A 27,266-nucleotide genomic window follows, 5' to 3' on the forward strand; every position below is an offset into this window, starting at 1 on the left:
AGAATGAGATTAGAAGATTAACTAACCCGCAGTAAATCACTAGCGTAGCACTAGCTGAGGTGTATTTTCATATTGTCTGTTAAAAAAAACAAACAGGCTTTGATAACTTACATCACAAGACTGGAATAAATTGGGAATATAAAGATGAAGGATTTGCCAGGAGAGTGGAAGGACCATCAGCTCACGGTAGGCTGTCGATCTTTTATTAAAGCACCACAGTTCATTCAACAGTAAGGTTGAACACCTGTCACTTGCACCTGTCACGAATGTCCTACTGTAGAAAATGTAGGCTACTCATAGAGATGCATGATAATGTGTCTCCCTGCGGGACTGGAGAGAATCATCAAGTGAACATAATGTGTCTCTTGTTGTGATAACACTTATAATAACATTCGTTAGTATGGCACTATGTGGAGACTACAGTTATCAATTTTTAGTGAATATTCTCAGTGTAGTTGAATGTTTTGATGAATGTTTTTCAGTCTTAAAGTCGCTACAGAAAAAGTCATTGTAAAAAGATCATACAAAAAGGTAAGAGTAAGTTGTCAAATGGAGGCTAGTTGTTATTGGCCTAACTTATTTAGGAAACCAGAAATGGACATCTTTCTCAATTTGGTTATAAAGAATTATAAAATGCAAAATAATTCATGAAAACCACAAGTAAGACGCAACAGGCATTATTAAGTTAGGCATCCTATAACTTTCAAAAGTGTGGTCAGTAAGATTTTTTTTTTTAAATAAATAAATACTTTTGTTCAACAATGACACATTCAATTGATCAAATGTGACAGTAAATACATTTATAATGTTACAAAATATTTCTGTTTCAAATAAATGTTCTTTTGAACTTTCCATTCAGACACTATAAAAAACTATTAACGTTAGGTTTCTACAGAAATGTTATGCTGCGCAACTGTTTTCAACATTGATAATAAAAATAAATGTTTCTTGAGCTGCAAATCAGCATGATTTCTGAAGAATCATATGATATTGAAGACTGGAGTAATTATGCTGAAAATTCAGCTTGGCCATCACAGGAATAAATTACATTTAAATTAATATTTTAATAAAAAAATTTATTTTAAATTGTAATAATATTTTCACAATATTACTGATTTGACCTTTTTTATCAAATAGGCTAAAGGCAGCCTTGGTGAGTTGTTTTTTTGGCTATCAGAGGTTGTGATAAATTATAATATTTATACACCACATGTGACAACTTGCACTGACCTGACATACCCTGAGAACAAATTTCGACCTTTAGTTAAAAAATATATGTTTATTATAGCCTACAGTTGACCCTTGTCACAATTTATAGTGTAGTGACTAGTGTGTCAAGACCATAGTAACACAAGGTAGTATAACACTACAGTGAACACTTCCCTATGTGACAACTAGCCCCATTCTCCTATAGCCCTTATCAGATCAGAACAGTTAATGTAGATTCAAATATGAATTTTAAACTAATTCACTTTTTTTTTTTAATGATATGAACATACATTGTTAACGTCTTTTGCAGCTAATAGGATGAAGGCAGATTTATTTAAAGATACGTTTTTAAATAAATTATGTGCACTGATTCAAGGTTGCTCTGCGCATCCGGCCTCTGAACGATGCAGAGATTGAGGAGGGTGCAACCACAGTGGCGCACAAGATTGACAACCAGGTAGGCAAAAAACAACAACACGAAGGACCACCTGAGACACATGTCCGGCATTACCAATTCCTGTCTGAAATGGTTTAATCAAGTGACTTTTGACTGTAAACCTAATACATAGCCTTGTTACAACTAGCCACTGTCTCCCCATATATGTTTTGTATACATTTTGAAAACATATGCATAATATTCACAACTCTTGATTAGGAGTCTGTTGCTGAATCTGCCATGATGAATGATGGTCTAAAGACCTAGCTAATCCTCCCTTTCATCTGCAGTAAATCCTGTTTACAGTCAGTACATAAGGTTTACTGTCTTCTTTGCTTATGCTTGATGTCTTAGGATTCTTAAAGGCAAAGAAACATGCAGCAGACATGTCTTTGTGTGCATGATTATTAGGCAAGTCAATATTCTCAATCTAATTTTATATAATTTGTCCACATCAATCTTAATAATTATTTATTATTATATTATTTTAGCAGTGTGTCACGGGTATGGTGCGGATGAAGACAGGCAGAGGCCTAAGGTTCCAATTCAAACTTTTACTATAATAAAACTTAAACAAAACTGGTACAGGCAAGGGTAACACTCTCCATACAACGTAACATAAACAAACACGAACATTGACCGACCACTGAAGGGTGAAAGACAGGAACTTAAATACACAGATGACAACGAGTGACGACAGGTGATGATGATGATGACTAATAAAGACTAATTAACTAAACAGGTGACGAAAATGAACTAATGAAAAAGACGACAGAGATGAAGAAAAACACTGAATGAGAGAAACAACCTAAAAGTCCATGAAAACAACAGAAAACACATTAACAATGTGACAGAACCCCCCCCTCCCCCCAGGCGCGTCCTCGCGCCGTAAAACATCCAAAGGGGTGGGAGGGTGGGCGCCCTGGAGGCTGATGAACAGGTGGCCGATCTGGAGCAGGAAGCCTCCAGGGCGGAGCAGGACGTGCAGGTGGCCAGGGCGGAGCAGGATGAGGGCGTGGCCATGGCGGAGCAGACGGACCCTCAGGCGTCCATGGTGGTGAGGACCCTTCGAGTGGCCACGGCGGAGACGACCCCTCGGGCGGCCACGGCGGTGACGACCCCTCGGGCGGCCACGGCGGTGAGGACCCTTCGGGCGGCCACGGCGGTGAGGACCCTTCGGGCGGCCATGGCGGTGAGGACCCTTCGGGCGGCCATGGCGGTGAGGACCCTTCGGGCGGTCATGGCGGTGAGGACCCTTCGGGCGGCCATGGCGGTGAGGACCCTTCGGGCGGCCATGGCGGTGAGGACCCTTCGGGCGGCCATGGCGGTGAGGACCCTTCGGGCGGCCATGGCGGTGAGGACCCTTCGGGCGGCCATGGCGACCGTGTCGGCAGGGCCTCCACAATCCCCTCAGAGGACTTATTGCCCCCCCCCAAAATTTTCTTGGGGAGGTCAGCACTGGACTGGACCCGCGGCGAAGGCGGTCCTGGGCTGGACGGGACCAGCGGCGAAGGCTCTGGGCTGGACGGGACCAGCGGTGCAGGAAGCTCTGGGCTGGACGGGACCAGCGGTGCAGGAAGCTCTGGGCTGGACGGGACCAGCGGTGCAGGAAGCTCTGGGCTGGACGGGACCAGCGGTGCAGGAAGCTCTGGGCTGGACGGGACCAGCGGTGCAGGAAGCTCTGGGCTGGACGGGACCAGCGGTGCAGGAAGCTCTGGGCTGGACGGGACCAGCGGTGCAGGAAGCTCTGGGCTGGACGGGACCAGCGGTGCAGGAAGCTCTGGGCTGGACGGGACCAGCGGTGCAGGAAGCTCTGGGCTGGACGGGACCAGCGGTGCAGGAAGCTCTGGACTGGACGGGACCAGCGGTGCAGGAAGCTTGGAGCTGGACGGGACCAGCGGTGCAGGAAGCTCTGGGCTGGACGGGACCAGCGGTGCAGGAAGCTCTGGGCTGGACGGGACCAGCGGTGCAGGAAGCTCTGGGCTGGACGGGACCAGCGGTGCAGGAAGCTCTGTGCTGGGCAGCGATGAGGGCTCTGTGCTGGGCAGCGATGAGGGCTCTGTGCTGGGCAGCGATGAGGGCTCTGTGCTGGGCAGCGATGAGGGCTCTGTGCTGGGCAGCGATGAGGGCTCTGTGCTGGGCAGCGATGAGGGCTCTGTGCTGGGCAGCGATGAGGGCTCTGTGCTGGGCAGCGATGAGGGCTCTGTGCTGGGCAGCGATGAGGGCTCTGTGCTGGGCAGCGATGAGGGCTCTGTGCTGGGCAGCGATGAGGGCTCTGTGCTGGGCAGCGATGAGGGCTCTGTGCTGGGCAGCGATGAGGGCTCTGTGCTGGGCAGCGATGAGGGCTCTGTGCTGGGCAGCGATGAGGGCTCTGTGCTGGGCAGCGATGAGGGCTCTGTGCTGGGCAGCGATGAGGGCTCTGTGCTGGGCAGCGATGAGGGCTCTGTGCTGGGCAGCGATGAGGGCTCTGTGCTGGGCAGCGATGAGGGCTCTGTGCTGGGCAGCGATGAGGGCTCTGTGCTGGGCAGCGATGAGGGCTCTGTGCTGGGCAGCGATGAGGGCTCTGTGCTGGGCAGCGATGAGGGCTCTGTGCTGGGCAGCGATGAGGGCTCTGTGCTGGGCAGCGATGAGGGCTCTGTGCTGGGCAGCGATGAGGGCTCTGTGCTGGGCAGCGATGAGGGCTCTGTGCTGGGCAGCGATGAGGGCTCTGTGCTGGGCAGCGATGAGGGCTCTGTGCTGGGCAGCGATGAGGGCTCTGTGCTGGGCAGCGATGAGGGCTCTGTGCTGGGCAGCGATGAGGGCTCTGTGCTGGGCAGTGATGAGGGCTCAGTGCTGGGCAGCGATGAGGGTTCTGTGCTGGGCAGCGATGAGGGCTCTGGCTCAGGATCAGCGGGCTCTGGCGCAGGATCAGCAGGCTCTTGAAGTTCCGGAGCGACAGGTGAGACCGCGAGGGAAGACCCAGACACCAAAAGGGCTTTATCTAAAAAGTCACAAAAAGGTCGATTTAAGTCTCCCAACAGTAGTAACTGGTCCCGGGGATCGTCCAGTCCGCACCAGAAGCGCTGCTTCAACTCGTTCTCACTCCAGTACACATCTAGATGGAGGTGGAGGTACACCTCAACGAATTCCTCCATGGAACTCCCATTCTGATTGAACAGAAATGCCTCCATAGCTTTTTGGTCGGTCAATCTGTCACGGGTATGGTGCGGATGAAGACAGGCAGAGGCCTAAGGTTCCAATTCAAACTTTTACTATAATAAAACTTAAACAAAACTGGTACAGGCAAGGGTAACACTCTCCATACAACGTAACATAAACAAACACGAACATTGACCGACCACTGAAGGGTGAAAGACAGGAACTTAAATACACAGATGACAACGAGTGACGACAGGTGATGATGATGATGACTAATAAAGACTAATTAACTAAACAGGTGACGAAAATGAACTAATGAAAAAGACGACAGAGATGAAGAAAAACACTGAATGAGAGAAACAACCTAAAAGTCCATGAAAACAACAGAAAACACATTAACAATGTGACACAGTGCACCTTATGTTTAGATGTATTTAATTATTAATTAAATTAGCCGTTAGGAAGAACGCTTCTAAGAATGGCAAGGAATGGTTCCAGTTATATTTCCACTTGAGATTGGTTTGGCAAAGCGCAATCACCAACCGTTCTCGGCCTGGAATTCTCCACACGGTTGGCAACAACTGCACATTTGTATTACATTCCAAAGAGCTCTGTTATCAGCCTCAAAGTGTAAATTGAAACCATATTCATACCAGCTGGGCTGGATTTGCACGGGAACGGTTAAGCAATGAGATCGGTTTGCCTGACAGTGGGAAAAAGGCTTTGTTAAAGGATTAGTTCACTTTTAAAATGAAAATTCTGTCATCATATACTCACCCTTAAGTTGTTTCAAACCTGTATGAATTTATTTCCTCTGCTGAACACAAAGGAAGATATTTAGAAGAATGTTGGGGACCAAACAGTTTTTGGTTCCCATTGACTTCCATAGTAGGAAAAAAATATACTATGGAAGTCAATGGGAACCAAAAACTGTCTGGTTACTGACATTCTAAATATCTTCATTTGTGTTCAGCAGAGGAAATAAATTCATACAGGTTTGAAACAACTTAAGGGTGAGTATATGATGACAGAATTTTCATTTTAAAAGTGAACTAATCCTTTAAGGGAAGGGAGACGGAAACACAGCATCCATTTAATTAGAACCCAGTTCCAACAGCTCAACATGAAAGAATTTTCTTGCCATGTACACTACTGTACCATGCAAAAGTTTGGGGTCAGTAATTTTTTTTAAAGAATAATAATACTTTTATACTGCAAGGAAGCATTAAATTGATCAAACGTGACAGTAAAAACTCTTACATTACTACAAAAAAATTGTTTAATTAAATGCTGTTCTTTTGAACTGTATTAATCAAAGCATCCTCTTTCCACAAAAATATTAAGCAGCACAACTGTTTTTAGCATTGATAATAAATCTTGAAAAATCAAAAATTGTTGCAAAACAGTTATTTTAATTTGTAATACAATTTCACAATTCTTTATGCAGAATTAGTGAGCATAAGAGACTTCTTTCAAAAACATTTAAAAAATATCTTCCCAAGCTTTAGAATGGTAGTGTACAGTATGTCACAGAGATGTGGACATCAGTCTCAACATATTTCAGGTCATTTATTTTGCAGTGAGTAAATGTTTAAACATTGCCGAATTGATCCAAGAGTTCATTCTCATGTCTAATAACTTTCTTCAGATGGTGGTGTTGATGGACCCCTGTGAGGATGCTGACAATGTCCTGAGGGCCAACCGCTCACGTGAAAAAACATACATGTTTGATGTGGCATTTGATTATGCTGCAACCCAGGTGTGTAGTAGTGATGCTCTTCCACACAAAATATTGACTCTTTTTGTTGGTCGTGGATACTTGATCCTCGTCCTACATGTTCAGTAAGATTTTAAGGTGCCGTTCTTGAAAAAAAGTAATCGGTTTTCAAATGAGTTTTTGTGTTTAGGTAATTTAAGGTTTGGAAATATGCAACATGATCACAGTTCCAGACCTCAATGTTACTATTTTCTTTACTTCAGGAGGATGTTTATGTGGCAACAACAAAAAATCTTATTGATGGTGTGATTGCTGGTTATAATGCCACCGTCTTTGCATATGGACCCACAGGTAATGTAGATGTGAATTTTTCTTTTTAGTGTTTGGATTTTAAAAAAGCACATACTTTACATTCTAATATATTCTTATATCCTGCAAACTTCCTCTAACAATCTATTGATTTCATAGGAGCTGGAAAGACATACACTATGTTAGGCTTAGATTCTGAGCCTGGCATTTACATCCGAACACTCAATGATCTCTTTACGGCCATTGAAGACAGCACAGAGGACTTGAATTGCAGTGTTTATATGTCATATATAGAGGTCAGTCTTATTGATTTGATGATATTACATCAATTTTGGTCTGTCCCTTTAGGACTTTATACAAATGCAATGTGTCCTGAATGCACTAAATATTAATGAACTTCTTTGCAGATTTATAATGAGATGATCAGAGATCTGCTGAATCCATCTTCTGGATACCTTGAGCTGCGTGAGGACGCTAAAGGGGAAATACGAATTGCAGGCATCACTGAATTCTCTACATGTAATGCTAAAGAGGTACTTTTTTTTTTTTTTTTAATACACTACCATTCAAAAGTTTGAAGTCTGTAAGATTTTATTATAATTTTCTTTCATAAATGAATACTTTTATTCAGCAAGTCTGCATTAAATTGTTCCAAAGTGACAGTAGAGGCATTTATAATGTTATGAAAAAAGATTTCTATTTCAAATAAATGTTATTCTTTTAACCTTTTATTCATGACAGAATTCTGGGGGAAAGGTTTCCACAGTTTCCACAAAAAAAATATTAAGCATTATAATAATAATAATAATAAATGTTTCCTGAGAACCAAATAGCCTATTAGAATGATTTCTGAAGGATCATGTGACACTGAAGAAGTAATGATACTGAAAATGCAGCTTTACAATCACAGAATTGTATTTTAAATTGTAATAATAGTTCACAAAAAGACAATTTTAACTTTTTTTTTTCTTTTTTTTTAAATCAAATGAATGCAAATTTGGTGAGCACAAGAGACTTTTCACAAACATTAAAAAATCTTTCCAACCCAAAACGTTTGAAAATGAGTGTAAGTCTAGTTATTAGAAGTTATGTTGGTTTAGATAAAGTGAGCATTTTATTGTAAGTGTCATCCTGAAAGTGCCAGCAGCCATGTCTCCCTGTAGCCCAAGACTGGTTTCCCACTGAAGCTAAGCAGGCTTGAGCCTGGTCAGTACCTGGATGGGAGACCTCCTGGGAAAACTAGGTTGCTACTGGAAAAGGTGTTAGTGAGGCGCTCACCCTGTGATCTGTGTGGGTCCTAAGGCCCCAATGAGGTGTTAAACCAAGGTCATGACTCTCTGTGGTCATTAAAAATCCCAGGATGTCCTTAGAAAAAAAGAGTAGGAAAAAAGATTTGCCCATTGCCCTATATCCATCATCATGGCCATCATCCCCATATATACTGATTTTGGCTTCATCACTCTGTCTTCTCTCCACCAATAAGCTGGTGTGTGGTGGGTGTCCAAGTGGATGCTGCACATTGGTGGTGGTTAAGGAGATCCCCCCCTTCCATGTAAAGCGCTTTAAGGGGCAGAGAAAAGTGCTATATAAATGTAATGAATTATTATTATTAATTTCCCATGATTGACCTGTCTACTCCTTATAGTGTCTCCAGTAAAGGATGATGTCCTTCTGAACCTGGTGTTTGCTTGTGATTTTAGATAATGGCTCTTTTGACCAAAGGGAATAAACTGAGGACCCAGGAGTCGACAGCTGCTAATAAGACTTCATCTCGCTCTCATGCTATACTTCAGGCAAGCCTAAAACAGAGACACACACACACACACACACACAATAACCATGTGCATGACCTCAAATTGGCACTGTAGTTTGAGTGTGCGGCTCCTGCTTTGTCTACTCCACAGGTGGCAGTCAAGCAAAAGAGTCGCGTAAAGGATATCAACGAGGAGGTCAGGGTGGGAAAGCTATTCATGGTAGACTTGGCAGGAACTGAGCGAGCATCACAGGTACATGCTGTGGGTGTAGATCTGCTGAAGTGGAAACGCAAGCTTTTAAATTCCTCATGGATGCCAGATTTTATAGTCCAGTGCCCTCTCTCATCTTTCAGCAAAATAAATATTTCAGTTATTCTATCCCTCATTTTTCATATGCAAATAATGTGAGACTGATTAAAGAATTTGAGCATGTCACATTTCATAAGGCAGCCAAAACATCACAAACATCCTTAAATTCAAACATTCTTAGACAATTTCTTTGTCTATGAAACAGACAGTCATTTGTCACATATTCTCTCCTCTCAGACTCAAAACAGAGGAAAGAGAATGAAAGAAGGAGCACATATAAATCGTTCCCTGTTAGCACTGGCCAACTGCATCAATGCCTTGAGTGAGAAGGGTGGGAAAGGTGCTCAGTTTGTCAACTACAGAGACAGCAAACTCACTCGACTTCTTAAGGTGAGCAAAACCAGCCAGGCTACAACAGGTGTAATTAATCTCCTCATTCAAATAGACTTTGTAATGCCTACTGTAAAAAACAGGCTATAGTATATTTTATATAGCATTATATATGTATATACATATACATATATAAATATAATAATTATATATATATATATATATATATATATATATACAAAGTTATGTCATGAAACTCTAGATGACGTAGACTGATATGTCCTAACTCAACAAACCCTCAGAGAGTTGTCAAGACAGAAATATAAATAATATATCATACGATTTCTCTATTTCTGCATTGAAAATCCGCACACTGCATGGAATACTGTAGCCCACAATGTTCACAAATGCCTTAATCATTGAAAGTCTTGGTTTGCACAGTTGTCACAGTTGCAAATTGTGATGTGGATTTCAGGATGCTTTGGGAGGAAACAGTCGCACAGTCATGATTACCCATATTAGTCCTGCCAGCTCCAACTTTGAGGAGTCAAGAAATACACTGGTTTATGCCGACAAAGCCAAAAATATACGAAACAAGGTAAACACACTTAATAGTATTTGTTTAGAAAGTCTGCATCAATCACAACTTAAAACTGTTGATGTTAATATTTAAAAATAACCATTGAATAAATATTACACAAAGAGAATTAAGTATTAAAATGTATTAACTCTTTCCCCGCCAGCATTTTTGATCATTTTCACAAAAGTTTCATGGCCCCCAGAATATTTTATTGTATGAATTATTGTAATATTTTTAAATATCTGAACATGCAATATATCAAAAGAAAGAACAGACTCTCTGCTCCACTTTATTCTAGCTTCTCGCATTCTTTTTTTATGAACACTTGAATATAAGTAAAAAGCAGAGAAAATCGCTTTTTTTGTCAAACACTACGTCTTGATCGGATTCAGAACTATGATCAAAACATAGATGTTGATTAGATCATAAAACATGGAGTGGATCGAGTCCATAAACACCTTCAAAGCATGCACAGTCCTATACCTCGCCCTGGGTCGACATTTCTTTCAGTAACATTAAGTAGTTTTGATTTATATGCTGTTTATTGTTGATGATTGAGTTATTTTACAAATGCATCTGCTTACATATTATATCGCTTGTTTCTGTTTCTTTGCGTTGTCACACAAATGACGGAAATTTCCGTCAATGGCAGGGAAAGAGTTAAGTTTAGGTTAAGTTTGATTAAGAAATTTACAGTACACTTCCATTCTGGGTCGCAGAGATTTTTAAAAATGTTTTTGAATAATGTCTCTTACCAAGTCTGCATTTAATATATATTAAAAAAAATTATATTGTTGTCTGAGGTCTACTTATGACGTTTTGAATGACATTCAAAAACATTAAAATGAATAACTATTATGCTATTTTCTTCCCTGGTTTTGAGCCTAGCTCCTGAAACGCTCAGTTTTTATTGGCGTGCCGCATTGAAGACTTGGAAGTAAACGCCCACTGCTATGATTGGATAACATTTTTTCATATTATAATGAGTTTCATGTAATGCGTGATTTCTCAGTTCATCACCCCTTTAAGAATGTTAGTTGCCTGCGGTGTGTTTCCCCTTTAATGGATTTACGTTTTTCTTTTGAGTGTGTTTGGATTAGTAAAAGCGTTGGCCAGTTCACACAAACACCTACCTCCATAAATATTATGGATGTTAATGATCTCTTAATGTTCAGTGTCTGATTGCCCAATTGTTTAAACTCTTCTAGGTGAAGCGTAATTTGATGAATGTTTCATATCACCTTGCCCAATACACCAGTATTATTTCTGATCTGCGGAGTGAAATTGACCGACTTCGTGCAAAGATTGACCAACAGAGTCAAGAGCAACAAAAAGGAGAGAAAGCAGGCATCTGTGACATTAAAGGTGTGTTCAATTTTGTGTTTGTATTTGGGTACAGTAGCTGTAATATGAGATCTTGCCATGTTAGTTTCATCAATAAGGACATTCTTTCTTGAAATAGCTGTAAAAGGGTCATTTTTATGATTGCCAACTGATTTCTCTGAATTCTTAGCTGAAGTGCAAGAGTACAGTCATGGTGAGATGGCTTTACTGCAGGAGCAGCTCTTGTCTGCCTTCAGGGAGCAGATGGAGATCAGACGCAGCTTGATGGAGCTGGAGAACTGCAACATGGAACTCCACATAGACACATCCAGACATCTGCTCACCATCTCAGAGTAAACACAGACTTCCACATATAAACAGTGTTACACTGATCAGTATGTTTTCAATTAGGGGCAGGGTTATTATAGTTACCAAAAACTAAAACAATTATTAAACGGTAGTCACCTTGAAATCAAAATTGACGATTCTTATTTTTTTATGGAATATTGCCGTTTTTATTGTAAATTATTTATCTGTGCACATCTTCTTTTTTTAAATTCATATCTCTTCATAATCTTTAATCAAAATAGCTTCGCCTCCCTCTTGCAGCAACATCTCTTCTCTTCTCTGATGACGTGTTTACAACCTGTCACTCACATGACATCACAGCAATAGTAAACCACTACAACCCAATTAATTCCTGTTCATCAAGTCCCACCCTACATTTTTTCTTGTTCGAAAAGTAATTTATAAGTCACCTAGGGAAAAAAGGATGATTGCAACTTCCGTTTCATGCCGACTTTAACTGAAATAAAATATAAACAACTTCTCCTTTTCGTTAAGTTTAACTTGATGTACTAAAATAACTGAAATATAAATAAATAGAAACTGTACAGACATAAAAAAATATATATAATAATAATGACAAACACACAATTACAAAAACATATATTTTTGATAAATATAAAAATACATAAATATATTAAAAATATGAATTAAAACTATATTGGTATCTCAAAGATACTAAAACAACATTGATTAGGGTTTAATATTAATTTGAAGTTTAATTGTAAAGTTGAATTACAGTTTAACAATAATTCAAAGTTGAATCACTTTAAAATGTTATTGTATCTCTTTAATTACTTCCCCATATTTTTAAGAGTGTTGCAATGGTAAATTTGACATTTTGGGCTTATCCTCCAAACATGTCATTACGACCTTACATCATTGCCATCTCACACATAGTTAAAAATCTACACCATCACACATTATACCAAAATCCACTTGAAAATTCCCAGGACGTTTGATAAATGTTTTGATAGTTAAATGTTTCTTTTTTTATTTTAAGTAGTCAAAAATATTCCTGATTACATTATGTAGTATTGCATCTTATTCTTATTATTTTCAACTCACATCTACCCTCTTTCTCTTTTCATCTGGTAGTTGGGAGCGTGATCGAGCACGTGCCCGGCGAGTGAGAGAGGTAACTGAAGAGAAAAGAGACAGAGGTAATGTGGAAGAGCAAGAGAGTGGGCCAGAGGAGCCACAGTATGTTACAGCAGCTCGAGAGGAGATCGGCCCCCTACTGGCTGAACAGAGAAAAACAATGGAGCAGAAAGTAAGCAAGTTTAATTAATAATCATTTTGAATGAGTCATAAAAGCATATGGACATCTGACATGTAAAGCAGTGATAGCAATGTAATCCTTTTTAATGTTTATACATGCTGTGTTATGACCTAAGCATAATTAGGAGGCATTTTGTTTGCCAAAATTAATTTCCCTAAGGGACTGTTCGTTATTTATTTATGGGGCCACCGGAGGAGTTTTGAGATCAATAGTCAAAAAAGACTTGACCCTCCCTTCGCCAGCAATACATTTTTCTATGACCCTCCAAAATGATTGTGAAAAAAGGCATGACCCTCCCCGATCATTTATTGATTATTACTTCTGTACTGGTTTGCGCTTGGCAAAGATGTTCAGATATCTCTGCCTCTACACCAAACGTTCATTAAAAGACTCCTGCACACCCGCCTTTTTCAAACTGGCGCAGCGCTGACTCGCGGTAGAAACTGCATGATTTGATTTGTTAAACATGAGGATTATCCGACTGGCATCGCCGCTCACTCTAACGTTAACCTAGATAATTGTTCGCTGTTCTTAGGCGCATAACCAAGTGTGTGTGCGGAGTGTGTAGCGCGCACTGCATGACATGGAGGCGCCGATGCGATCAACAGTGGAAACAACTTAAAATACTCTATTTATGGCCATACAGAAAAGAATAGCCTAATGCATCAGTCGCAATACTTTTATTTGTGTAAACTCACAATAACAAGAAAACGTTTTGCTTTCGTAAAATAAAATAAAACAATCAGGGTCTTTCATGGTCTCCGTGAACTGTAGCGCGTCAAAAAAAAAAAAAAGCAGAAACATATCGTAGGCTATATAGCATAGGCTACTAGCCTCAAATATATGAAAAAAATATCTATATAAAGCTTGATATGTCCACTTTTAAAAACGAAAAAAATCAAATCGAAAGCAAATATCATCTGATGTAATCCGTATGAAAGATGCATTTCTCTTAAAGGCGCACTTTACAGCGGAGATGTATGGAGACACTGATTTAGAAAAAAAAAGTTTATTAATAAACAATTAAAATGCATCGTTATTTTTAAATACATATTTATTATCATTAGCCTGTTTTTGCGGCAAGATTATACATGCGCTTGAGCGCAGAATGGGCTATATAATATCCCATGCAGTATTTAAGCAGAAATTAACGTGCGACTAGTCAAATATTTAGTATATGGCAACAATACATTTACTATATTTGACATTATTTAATTAGTAAGTATCCAAAAGTATTTTGGAAACTATGATAGGCCTACATTTTTTCATGATTTTTTGATGAATAAAAAATTAAAAAGAAAAGCATTTATTTAAAAACGAAATATTTGGTAACATTACACATGTTTTAATGTCACCTTTGATAACTTTAATGCATCCTTACTGAAAAAAAATTCTGACTAGCCAAGTAAACCAACACATTTTTGAACGGCAGTGTACATTCAGTAGGTTATTATTTATTGCAATATAAACACTGTCAGATCAACAAGGTATCTCTTCATTTACCAGTCGAAGACGGAGCAACTTTCTGCTCTTATGTTTACTCCGTGCACTGTCAAGGTCTTCATCGTATTTATCGGTCTTTGCAGCAATTATTTTACCGCAAATACTGCATCGCACGCTGTTGGCATCGAGTCAGGAGAAATATACCACACTTTTGATCGACTTTTCCACATCTTTAAGGTAGCCTATTATGTGTGTGTCTCGCGTCTCATATGAATATGTGCGCGGAGAGTTTGTGTGTGTGTGCTCGCGTCTCATATGAATATGTGCGCGGAGAGTTTGTGTGTGTGTGCTCGCGTCTCATATGAATATGTGCGAGGAGAGTTTGTGTGTGTGTCCTCGCGTCTCATACAAGTATGCGCGTCGAGTTTGTGCGTGCGCGCGCGTCTCATATGAGTATGTGCGCGGTATCGAAATCTGGAACCGAACAACATGCCATTTTTCGATACTCGATAGTATCGAGGCAATTCGGTCGATACCTAAAAACTATCGAGACTCGGTACCCAGCCCTAGAAAAGACCAGGTATAAATGCCCTCCGAAACGCATTCGAGACGGATTTGAATCCGATCGCTCAAACCACTTCAGGGGAGGTCTGGGCCACATTCCAGACAAAACTGAACAAGTGTAAATGCATCTGGTTGTTGAAACCACATATGTAAATTGTACTCCTCCCAAAAAATGCAATAAAATAAAAATAAACGTGAGAGCGTGTTATAGGCTTTATGTCATGTTATAGCCAGACATGACGACGCTACTGCAACACGCAACACTGCAGATGAGCCAACGTGCAAACTATTTGAAGAATTGAAGATAGGATTTAAATCCATTTTGCAAAAACGCATTTATGCGACCACACCAGGTGTAAATGGAATCGTTTTGATAAATCAGATAGCTATCCGATCTGAGAAAACGCATGAAGTGGCCAGGTGTAAACAGCCCTAATGTAGCACGCGTTATTTGTGTTTGTTTTCAGACATGATAGCCTAACAGTTGTTTTATACTTGTCCTTATGCGATATCACAATTTTTGATCGTGGATGATTTAATATCTCCACGATCTGCTTTTGAAGAAATGTGGTAGTATCGCTATCACACACACTACAGCGCACATTCTATCAGCTGCAGTTCTGGCGCCTCAGTCTCAAACTCGACGTAGGCTACATCGACGTAGGACACACTCACAGGACACTGCTTGTGATTCGCAATCACAAAAGTTTATTATTTGCTCGTGGTAAACATTTCATTGGCGTTCTGTTCTGACATGATGCACTTTTTCTGAGCGCGCGCGCACTGTCAAACAGCGCCAAACTGGACTTGATCTTTCGCGTCTGATTTTTGTTGGGTCAGACCCATCTGCTAGCTATGGGGGGACCGAGACTGAGAGAGCTACATGGAAAAATATGCACAAAACAAGCCACTTTGAAAGTTTGTTGTTTTCATGAATACAAAAGTTGGGTGACCCTCCCCCTAGACTAAAAAAAGTTGGATGACCCTCCCCTCAACAAAGAATAAAAAGGCATGACCCTCCCCTATTTTCCTCCGGTGGCCCATTCCATAAATAACGAACGGTCCCTTAGTGTACATGTTTTCAACGCGTACGGTACACGTCTCATCCTGACATCACGTACGGGATCTTACCGGGATGTGTGTGAACGCACTCACAGATCCAGGAAAATCACTGGCAGTGTGAATGAACCAAAATCAAATGATCCCGGGACACATTATCCGTGTATTTTCTGGAATCTCTGTGTGAAAGGGGCTATGGTCAAAACAATCATACTAAAATACATTTGAATATGTGTTGAAAGTTATGTTAACGTTAGGCTACTCAGTTCGCTTGGTGGCTGTAATGAGACACTTATAGCACATAAACTATCGATATTACAATTTCATATTTATAAAAACTGGATGACTTGTGTTCCTAAATGTCATGCAATTAATTAAAAAAGATATTGTATGGTGGAGAAAATTTCTATTACAGTTACTTCAAATAAAGTGCTTTCTGACTAACAGTTGACACGGCACCCATTGACTTCCGAATTAGGCTATTTATTTTCTATGGAAGTGCCATCAACTGATACAAACATTCTTTAAAATATTTTCTTCTGTGTTCAACAGAAGAAAGAAACTCATACAGGTCTGGAAAAACTTTGAGGGTGAGTAACAACAACAACAAAATTTGGGGGGTAAACTATCCCTATAAGTCATATTTAAAAATGTGTCAATGCACATTTAACACAAGGTGTTTGTTTGGCTTTAAACTATACAATATAGACATTTTGTTCAAAATTAAGACTGAAATTACTGCATTTAGACATTCAGTTGTCACACTAGGGTTACGTCTTGCAGATTACAGCCGTTTAAGTGAAGTGAATTCTGACTTCTGAATTCTTAAAATAGATCCTTTGTGATTGTGAGGGCACTGTAGTGCAATAAGTATGCTGTTGTAGTTAAAGCCATAATGCACTTTATTCAACCTAGTGTTGGCAATTAGTTGGAAAATAGTTATCAAATAATACTTTTATATATGATTTTTTATATATGAGAAGAGAAATTCATACTTTCAAATAACAAAGACACACCATTTGGCAGTAATATACATTACAAAAGATTTATATTTCAAACAAATGCTTTTCTTTTGAACTTTGGTTAAATATATTCAATAAAAAATAGCTATTTTTAATTATTATAATTTTTCACAATATTACAGTTTGACCTGCATTTATGAACAACTAAATGCATGGTGTGCTTAAGAGACTTCTTTCAAAGACATGAAATAAATTCCATCCCAAACTGATGTATATTAAAAACTTTTTGTATGTTAATCTCTAGAATCTCTGTTGACATAGCTGTACTCTGTTGACAGCACAGAAAATGACAGACTTCTAGACTGCACTTTTTTTCTGCTCTGAGACACGTGGCTAATGAAGTTTCAGCTTAATGAATTGCATTGCTTAAAACTGTTTTCACGGTCATGACAATAGTATGAAATAATCCCCTCTGCTATAATTCCTGCATGGGTAAAACAATGAGCTGTGTATAATAGTGTAATTCATGCTGAGGGATTAGAGATTACTATTATTATTGTTAATAATAATCAATGTGTGACAGGTTGAGTTCAGATCCAGACGTCTCTGACCTTAATCCATTTGTTTTTTGTTGGTTTTTTTTTTTCCATCCGCACTGTGAAGAATCCCACACAATCTTTCCACACTCTATCTGTCTTGCACGCTACAATCTTTCTCTCTCTCTCTCTCTCACAGACACACAAACACAATGTCCCTCTCTCTCCTTATATCCCACTTTACATCCCTCCCGTGCTGCCGATCTTATTCGCTAACTCTGCTCTAGGCAGTGACTATGATGTTGAAACACTTCCCCTCTGTGCTGTTGAATTAGCAAAATGTCAAAGGTCCCCCTGACTCCCTCCCTCCATGGATTCTCCTAGTATATCTGTTCCACTCATCCCTCAGGTGCAATATGAACAAAACAAAAGTCAATGACAAATGATGTTTAGGACTGTGATGTAAAAGATGAAAGAAATGACACACACACACACACACACACACGCACGCACGCACGCACGCACGCACGCACGCACGCACGCACGCACACACACACACACACACACACACACACACACACACACACACACCTCATTTTAGAAGTCATATTATGCTGAAGAAGAGGGGTTCTCCAATTAAAATGGGCTTTTTTAACTTCTCGTGCTCTTCTAATCAAAAGAAAAGGTTTTTCTTCAGCTATTTTATGTTACACAGATCTGAGGGATTGCTGATGAATGTCTGAGATGAAACTTGGAGGTATTCAATTTACACATGGCTTTAGGAAGGAAAGGACCAGAGAAAGCAACTTGTAACACTTTGTGAAGTCTTCATTTTCAGACTTTTCTTAGTCATCTTCACAGGTGGGCACTAGATATATTATTAGCATGAACTATAACCAAAACGTTTTATTTTATTGTTACTCAAAACAAAATAAACAAAAACTAAATAAATTTGTTTTTATTAACTTATTTTACTGCAGCTTTAGTTGCCAAGGCACAATTTCTTTTTTGTTTAGGTTAACTTGAAATACTTAAATAAGTAGCTAAATCCCCAACTAATGAATAAAAATGACAAAAAAAAACTATTTATTAAAACTATAATGAAACATTCATTATTGTGCATGAATACTATAAATACATAATACATAAAATACTATATAAAAATAAAATCTAATTCAAATGATTAACAAAAACTAACTATGACACTAAATTAATATTTAAACTGACAATTTAAATGAAAAAGGATAATCAATTAAAATAATGTTTCCAAACACATGTTTTGAGTCATTTTGATAAAAAAAAAAAAAAAGTATTAATAAATTGGCAGTTTTTCACGTTTAGTTACACAGGGCAATAATGGAATACACTCTTTATGTTCACTTGAGATATTGTAAAATAAACAAACTACTAATGATACTAATGATGAATATGATAGAAATGAATTACAATGTAGGTCTAAATGTGTGTGCTTGTATATGTGTGTGTGTGTGTGTTTACATGGGTTGGTATGTGTGAAGGGGAAGGTGAAAGAAGGACGAACAGAACATTACGACATACTTCTTATGAAAGACCTTGACGAGATGTATGTCCCGTCCCGCAATGACAAGAAGCCCCTGTCAAGCTTTTAGTAGTTCCATTTAAGAAGAGCTCAATGACTTCCCTTCTGTTCTGCGCTTCCACCTTAATAAAAAGTAATATGGCGAGATCTTTTACTGTCTAACCAAATCAATCCTGAAAGTTGAGAAATGCTCTGTCTTTCAAAAGTATTGAAATTCAAAACGCATTGTCTTACTTTGAGCATTCAGAATATGTCCTTTCAAGGTTGAATATATCTTGCTGCAATGAAGTTAAAGGGATGAAGCAGTGGAGTTAACAATAATCTCAGCCTCAGACGGTACGCCCATGGACCGCCCTTAGTCCGCTTACTGAGCATCTGATGCATACTGCATACCAAACTGAGAAGTATTTGCGGAAATCGTAAACTCAATCAGTTTGCCTGAAAAACAAGGGACAGTTCAACAAAAAATGCAAATAAGATCAATATATATATATATATATATATATATATAGAGAGAGAGAGAGAGAGAGAGAAAGAGGGAGGGGGGGGGGGGGTCTATATATATATATATATTCTTATGTCTCCCTTTCATTGCGTGATCTGATTTGCTAGTTTGTCGCCTAGGTTACCCATTAATGAATCATTCTGTTCAGCTGGTCTTGATTAGTTCCCTCTGTTTGCTCCTTGTACTTGTGTTTTATTCTGTGCCTTGCCTGGTATTGCTAAAAGTGTAGGCTAGTTGAATATTGAAAAAGGTTTTCTGAATTCCTTCTGAGTCGTGATATACATGACCTCATTATGACCTGCCAAATATGCTTCTGGGCATCTGCGTGCTTCCAAAACGGTGCCGTCCTGCCAAGGCAAGAACTCTACAAGACCCCTGAAGGTATCCTGTGCTATTTGGCACCATGACCTTAGCAGCGTATTCTTCTTGCAAGTTGTGAGGTGAAGCCGCCATGGATCAGAATTGTTGGTCCAGCACAGATGCTCGATAGGATTGAGATCTGGGGAATTTGGAGGCCAAGGCAACATCTTGAACTCTTCATGTTCCTCATTCCTGATTAATGTGTTCATTATTCTGCTTAAAGAGGGCACATCCACCAGGGAACACCGTTGCCATGAAGGGTTGTACGTGGTCTACAAAAACCTTTAGGTAGGTTTCATGTCAAATTGACATCAGCATGAATGCCCAGACCCAGGCTTCCCCAGCATAACATTGGCCAGACATTCACACTCTCTCAACTAGCTTTCGTCTTCCCACAGTGCATTCTGAGGCCATCACTTCTCCAGGCGAACATTGCTCATGTACAGCCATCCTTGTCATGTAAAAGAAAAGGGCAATCATCGCGGCTTTCTTTCACTGCTCCAAGGTCGATTTCTAATGCTCACATGGCCATTGTAGGCCCTTTTGACGGTGGACGAGTCATCATGGTCAATCAGACTGGTCTGCAGCTACACAGCCCCATGCACAGCAAGGGTGCAATGCAATGTGTGTTGTCACATTCCTCCCATTACCATCATTATAATTTTGAGTGACTTGTCTTGTGCCATAGACCTTCTGTCAGTTCACACTGCTGACCAGGAGCAACCCACAAGCCTGGCCGTTTCAGAGATGCTTCGACCTAGTCTGCCCACAAGAGTTTGACCCCCGTCAACGTCTCTCAGGTCTTTACTCCTTTCCATTTATCCTGCATACAACATGCTGGCTATAAGAAAACGTGACGTAATGTAACATAGACTGACAGACCGACTAATCGATCGATCGATTGGCCAAAGAAAAGTTGCTGTTTAGATTTAAATAGGCAAATGCTTAAGAGTCTATGACTGGATCATTATTATAATGTTTCTACCATGTTAAATGTTTGACATCAGTTCTTCTAAGCCTAATTAATGGAGTGTGTAGCTTTTCATTTCGGGCATCGAAACCATACCCACTATCATCTGTAGATCTTTTTCTGGCTCACGTCAGACCAGAAGATCACAACCATATAGGAATACGTATCATGGCCATATTCCAGGATGACAATGTCAAGATTCATCAGGCTCAAATTGTGAAAGAATGGTTGGGAGGGAGCATGAAGAAAAATGTGCACACATTCATTGAATAGACTTTACAGAGTGCTTGACTTTTGCATTGTCAAAACAAGATCATGCTAAAAAAATTATGCACCTCTTGATGGAAATAAATGTTGTGATGTTACTTTCATCAAGAGGAGCATATATTTTTGGTAGACTCTTAAAAACGCTCAAGCATTTGCCTATTAAAATAAAAAAAAATTTTTTTTACGGGGAGTATATCATTTAGGTAATACCCGACATCAATTTTATATATAATGTAAAAATAATATTAATATAGCTTCAGCAACTATATTAACTTTTTGGAATTTCACTCAATTTTCTTTCTTAAATTCAAATTGCAATTCTGCATCCTATTTGCTACTCCAATTCAAATTCTGGGGTTTAATTAGATGGTAAAGGCATTCTCAATTCAATTCTCAATAGTGCTGAAGTCTACATAAACACACACTCACACACACAATTACACACTCACCCCGCGGGCGACAGTTACAGGGAGTCATAGTGGACAGCATCCATCTTTGGGATGATGAGGTGTTTGGAGGACACTGTTGTGCGGTGAGGTGACAGTGACATAACACACACCTTCAGCCAGCAATGACTCAAGCAGATCCTGTCCATTCAACTGAAGAAATCATTTTCCAGACCCTCACACACACATTTCTATCATGTCATCCTGAAAGGTGACTGAGGAGGTTATTAGCGGAGTGGCAGGAATGAGATTTGTCCCAGGAATATAACTACTTTTGTCCCTTGAGACTCAGATCCGCCATTTCATTTGGAATCATGTTTTTATCTGGTGTGGGGAAGACATGACCATGTTGTTCACACACAAAAGTAGAGGTAATGCTGAAAAGGTAATGTCATCACACAATGGCCACTGAAGCAACACTTTTCAAACACGAAATACCTCCATCACTGAAGAAAAAGCATCTGTAATAGAACTGTCAGTGAGTAATAAGACTTGGCTCAAGGGCCCTTTAGGATGCGGTTCTTTCTAACCTTATCAGTCAATCAGTGAGAATATAAAGGAACGTGTGGAAATTCAAGCATGTTTTCAGAGACACCTTTTCAGTAGATGCACAAAGGCCTATTTAGATGTGAATCACAGGAGAAAATAGCAAACAAGACCATGAAAAGAATTCAACAAAGCTTTTATTCCTAAACAAAAAGCCTAAGACAATACAAGCATCTGAGAATACACGCTTTTTAAATGCACAATTGTAGCTTAAATATAACTGCCAATTTCGATTCCCGTGGAATGCAACAAAAGTAAAAATAGTATGTTTTAAGAGTATCTTTATTTCACCAGTTGCTTGCCATTTCATTTGAGACAAAAGTATTAACAGCTTGATTTCTGGAATGTCGGTCTCAGACACATCACACATGATGCTTATAATCATAAACTGACAAATAAATTATTTCATCAACAGTAGCTACCACTGTAGCCTACATATGGTGGCCATATGTGCATAACAATGAAATGTAAAAAAAAAAGCAAAAGACCACAACACAAATGGAAAAACTGTCAACCAGCAGAAGCAGTTGTTCCCAGATATCTAGCAGTGCCACAGACATATTATGAAACACTTTATTCTGCATTGTGTAGATTTGTGGACTTAGACACAGGACAGCAGGCGGCAGTTTCGTTGTATCATTCCAGATACAAAAGAACGAATAAGCAGCCCCTCTTTGAGTGAATTGCCCTAAATGTTCTATCTCCCATTCAGTTACAATGCAAAAAGGGAAAGAGAGTAAAGAAAAATCACAGTATAAGAAAAACAGAAAAACATAGAAAACATACCTGATATAAAACACAAATTTAAGCACCTCTTTGTGAATCACCCTTGTTTTCTATAAAATATGATGTGCACTATGATGTGTACCATGTGCTCTCATTTCCACATATTTAGCAGACGACAACAATATAACTCAAAAAGGGTAAAATAATCTCACGGGTAAGAGAAATTACATTATACACAAAACTTGGGATGAAAATTTAGACATGAAAGCCATAACTACAATAAAGATTAAATAAGATTGAATGGAAGAGTATTCTTTCGACTTTTGCTAAAGGGAATGACATCACAACAATTAAAGATCAAACACTTTGATCAGGTAGCTATACATCATGTAAATTAACACTTTTATGTGAATTCTATTTAACAATACATAGATTTAACAGAACAATTTCTATACCTTTTACATTAGGAAGGCTATTCCAGAGTTTAGAAGCCAAATGAGAAAACTAGGTACTACCAAAAACCCAGAGTTTTGTGATCTAAAGAGCGTGATGGATTGTAGGGCGAGGCACAGGAGTCAGGAGCTAAACCATTTAGGGCCTTATGTCAGTTGCAAAACTTTGTAATCGATACGGAACTTAACCAGTGTAGAGATGAGAAAATAGGTATTATATGATGATATTTTCTTGACCTGGTATTGAAATCTAGCAGCTACAATGTGGACTAATTGTAGCTTGTTTATTGAGGATGAAGGACAACCAGCTAATAATGTATTACAGTAATCCATTTTAAAGGTCATGAATGCATATACAAGCTTTTCTGCATCAGAAACAGATAGCATGTTCTGCAGCTTAGCAATGTTTCTGAGGTTGAAGAAGGCTGTTTTTGTAACATATAAAATATAATTTTCAAAAAAACATGTTGCTGTCTAATATAACACCCAGGTATTTTACTGTAGAGGACGAACAGTACATCCTTCTAAAAGCAAATTGCATTCTAAAAGATTCTGTGTACAGGTTTTTTTTTTTGGTCCAACAAGTCATACCTCAGTCTTATCTGAATTTGATAGAAGAAAATGACAGGTCATCCAATATTTTGTATTTTTAACATATTCTGTCAAATAGGATAATTTAGAGATTTCATCTGGAGTATCGGCATATCAGTGAAAAGTAATTCCATGTTTTCTTATAATATTACCAAGTGGCAGCATATATATTGAAAATAACAGAGGGCCTAACACAGATTCTTGCAGCACACCATTTAGTTATCTTCCATTTAAATGGACAAAATGATAACTGTCTGATAGGTACAATCTGAACCACCTTAATGCCTGTCCCTGAATGCCAGTGTAATTTTGTAGTTGATCAAAGTGTATTTTATGATCTATAATGTCGAATGCAGCACTAAGATCAAGTAAAACTAGTACAGAGATGACAGCCTTGGTCAGAAGCTAGAAGTAAGTCATTTGTCATTTTAACAAGCGCAGTTTCTGTGCTATGATGGTGCCTGAACCCTAATTGATCATTTTCATACATTTTATTTTAGCAGGAAAGAGCACAATTGAGCAGACACAACTTTTTCTAGTATTTTAGAAATTTGAAAGACTTCCTTAAAATACTAAAAACTTCTCAATACACTAATATCCAAAAGGCATTTAGTTCACTTATACTGATATCAAGAGCCTGTTGTCTTCTTCTTAAGTTGCATAGGCTTTTGGTGTATTACTGCCATCAACTGAACTGGAGAGAAGAAAGTATTGTGAAAGGATATATCGCCACTTTATTAGGTACACCTGTTCAACTTCTCGTTAACGCAAATATCTTATCAGCCAATCACATGGCAGCAACTCAATGCATTTAGGCACGTAGACATGTGTTGCATCCCAATTCACTATCCATCCTAAATAGCCTAGTATTCAAATTAGTGTGTCCCAAATCGTAGTATGTTAAAATTAGTATTCTAAAGATACCTGGATGGTCTACTTTTTCCAGTTTAATATTGCCCACAACCCATTGAACATTGGACAAGTTTTCTTTACAAAAACAGTACTTTTAGGGTATAGTATAGACCTAAGTAGGCGAATTGGGATGCAGCAATGGTCAAGACGATCTGCTAAGTCCAAAATTGAGTATCAGAATAGGGAACAAAAAAGTTATTTATGTAACTTTGAACATGGCATGGTTGTTGGTTTGCAGAATTTTTTTTTAGCAAAAACAAAAACAAACAAAAAACACACACTGACACACACACATAAAACTCCTTAGAGAACACAATCTGGGGCTTCTTGTTATAGACTTTTAGATACTTTATACAGTCATGTAATTTTACTTTAATCGAAAGTGCATTCAAGACTATTTCAATTTGAATTGAATTCATTACTAGAATCCTAGGAACAATGCTACAATGGCTTGTAGATAGTCAAATCCAAATCATGTTAAAGCAGAAACCTCAAGAAAACTGTTTAGAAATGCATTTATTCTGCTGTAATATCAAACATAGCAAAGCAAAACTACTTTGTTTTCACATTATAAAAAATAATGAACATTTATATATCATAAGGTTTGCCATAATATACACATTAGTAAGTGTTTGCTGAAAATAGCCAACATACATTTAATCACAGGGCACAGGCCAGTCACAACAAAAACAACAACAGGTGAGCAATGAACAGCACCGGCTGCATACTGAGCTGAGGATCCGTGGCAAAACATTTCCATGCAAATCATCCCATTCATCACTCTCCGTGTCACGCGCGTGCGCATGCAAACACATAATACACATACGGCCTCATGCAAACATGCTCGCCTTTCTGTTTACTGAACTGAAGCCTGCTGCCTGTATGATGAATGGGGTTTTTTAAGAAAGCTCTCCAGCAGCCTCTCCTCCGCCCTGTTCTTCCCTGTCTTTCCCACTCGCCCCTGCAGCTCAAGTCTGTCTGCCTCTGCTTTTGTATTTTGAAAGTCTCCCTGCTCATTAGTATTTCGCAAGTCTCTCCAGGGGTCTTCGTTCTACCCTCTCGACAGACTGTCTGAGAAGCACGTTGCCGTCCACTCATTTATCACAAACCCGTGAAATATCAGAGTATGGCTTGACTCGATCATGGGGCTGAAGTGTGAAAAGTGCTCATTTAAAAAGTGCTCATACCGAGGTTGGACAACAGAAACCTGGTTTTATAATGAAAAGGGGTCTGATTAATCAAATAAAATTTTAAAGTAAACCAATTTAAAACTATCGGTCGTTTCAAAACTTTAACTGAACTAATGAATCAATTAAATCAATTCATCGTGTGTAAACAATATTGGCTGGGAATAACATCAAAAGAAGTGCATTATGTTATTTTGGCAGACTTGTAGACTTTGGCAATGTTAGACATTGTAATAAAGTAGGTTTAGAAGTCAATGCATTCATAATGTTTGTTTTATTTCCATATAATTGAAGATGATCAGTTCACAGAAAGCTATATTGCTATCAAGTGTCAAACTGTCAGTAGAGTATTAAGCCATTCTTTATAATTAAATGCATTAATTTGGCATGTTAAAATGAAAGCCCTAAAAAGTATACAAACTATTTTCTGATCAGCTCTATGAAAAGGACAGTTTGAGAAAGTTAAAACAATGGTCTTTCCCAATTTATACACTTAATATGAAGAACTTGAGGTCATATGGCCTTTACTCTTGAGCTCTAGTCCACAAAACCGTAGGGTCTCATTTGTCATTTTATGATTCAGTAAGTGCTCATAAAAGCCCCTTTTACTGCTATGATTCGCCCTTGATGCACCATTTTGTGAAGTCTGCACAGTGCAACAGCCCATGAGGCCAAGTGTGGGCTTGAAGGAGCACCGCATGGGCTGAGGGCAGCATTTGGAAATCAGTTAAGAGTATAAGGGCAAAACGGACACAAACTTTTCCATTTCAAGGATATCGTCTTTTATATAAGTGGTGTCTGTAACACTGACACTGCAGCTGTATACAGAAAATACAGTGATTTCTGGGTTACTAAATTGACTATTTCTTTTAATAATGACCATAAATGATGCAAAATCGAAAAGGTAACATCGAAACATTAACAAATTTATACAAAAGCAAGTGTAGCTATGAACTGCAATCCCTCGATTACCTATCTCTTTCTTCAAAAAAATGGGTGAGTACTGCTAGTCTTTATATAATGGTTTATGAAAGCCTAAGTTCATTTGTTGTTAAAAAGGTTTACAGTGCAACATTTCTGTTTTCTGTTGAGTACAGTGGTTTCTGCGCTTAAATTCTTCTTGGATCTATGCAACACTCTTTAAAAATAAAGTTCCCAAAGGTATTTTTATTTTATTTTTTATGTGTATGTGTATGTTTTGTTATTACCTGAGCTTCTTCCCTGTGATTCTCCTTCATGTTCCTAGTGGAATTTTACTATAAAAGGCCCACTGAAGTGCTTTGAAATGTGCAGCATTATTCAATGTGTTAATGTAATTCCCCACTGAAATAGGAAGACAGGACGGGACATATCAAACAGCCTTCTAGTCTCCAGCTCCTCCTCAGCTCAAGGATCCCCTGGCTCCGCCTCCAGCTGCTGAACCCATCCCCCCACATTGGCTCCTCCCTCC

General features: G+C 39.0%; 1 protein-coding gene across 3 annotated transcripts; it reads left to right on the forward strand.

Moving 5' to 3' along the window:
* LOC307000379 (kinesin-like protein KIF19) lies at window positions 1-27,266 on the forward strand. 3 transcript variants are annotated; one of them, XM_079615934.1, is made up of 15 exons: window positions 1-186; window positions 1,586-1,666; window positions 6,432-6,542; window positions 6,764-6,851; window positions 6,969-7,105; window positions 7,217-7,342; window positions 8,510-8,602; window positions 8,714-8,815; window positions 9,110-9,262; window positions 9,678-9,800; window positions 10,991-11,147; window positions 11,296-11,458; window positions 12,549-12,723; window positions 16,351-16,388; window positions 27,149-27,266. In XM_079615934.1, exons 1-14 carry the CDS (start codon window positions 145-147, stop codon window positions 16,384-16,386), a joined length of 1,587 nt encoding a protein of 528 aa, XP_079472060.1. In that variant the 5' UTR covers window positions 1-144; the 3' UTR covers window positions 16,387-16,388; window positions 27,149-27,266. The 3 variants fall into 3 exon arrangements, with proteins under 3 accessions (XP_079472060.1, XP_079472061.1, XP_079472062.1); XM_079615935.1 differs by lacking the exon at window positions 27,149-27,266 and adding an exon at window positions 20,408-20,425; XM_079615936.1 differs by lacking the exons at window positions 1,586-1,666; window positions 16,351-16,388; window positions 27,149-27,266 and having other exon boundaries at window positions 12,549-13,512.

This window comes from Phoxinus phoxinus (assembly GCF_949152265.1).
Source record: "Phoxinus phoxinus genome assembly, chromosome: 6".
In the NCBI taxonomy this organism is placed as follows: Eukaryota; Metazoa; Chordata; class Actinopteri; order Cypriniformes; family Leuciscidae; genus Phoxinus; species Phoxinus phoxinus.

Coding starts and splice junctions, on each gene's coding strand:
- LOC307000379 (XM_079615934.1), top strand. CDS start 145: ATGAAGGATTTGCCAGGAGAGTGGAAGGACCATCAGCTCACG. Junction 8,603..8,713: donor GCTCTCATGCTATACTTCAG/GCAAGCCTAAAA, acceptor TCTACTCCACAG/GTGGCAGTCAAGCAAAAGAG. Junction 9,801..10,990: donor CCAAAAATATACGAAACAAG/GTAAACACACTT, acceptor AAACTCTTCTAG/GTGAAGCGTAATTTGATGAA.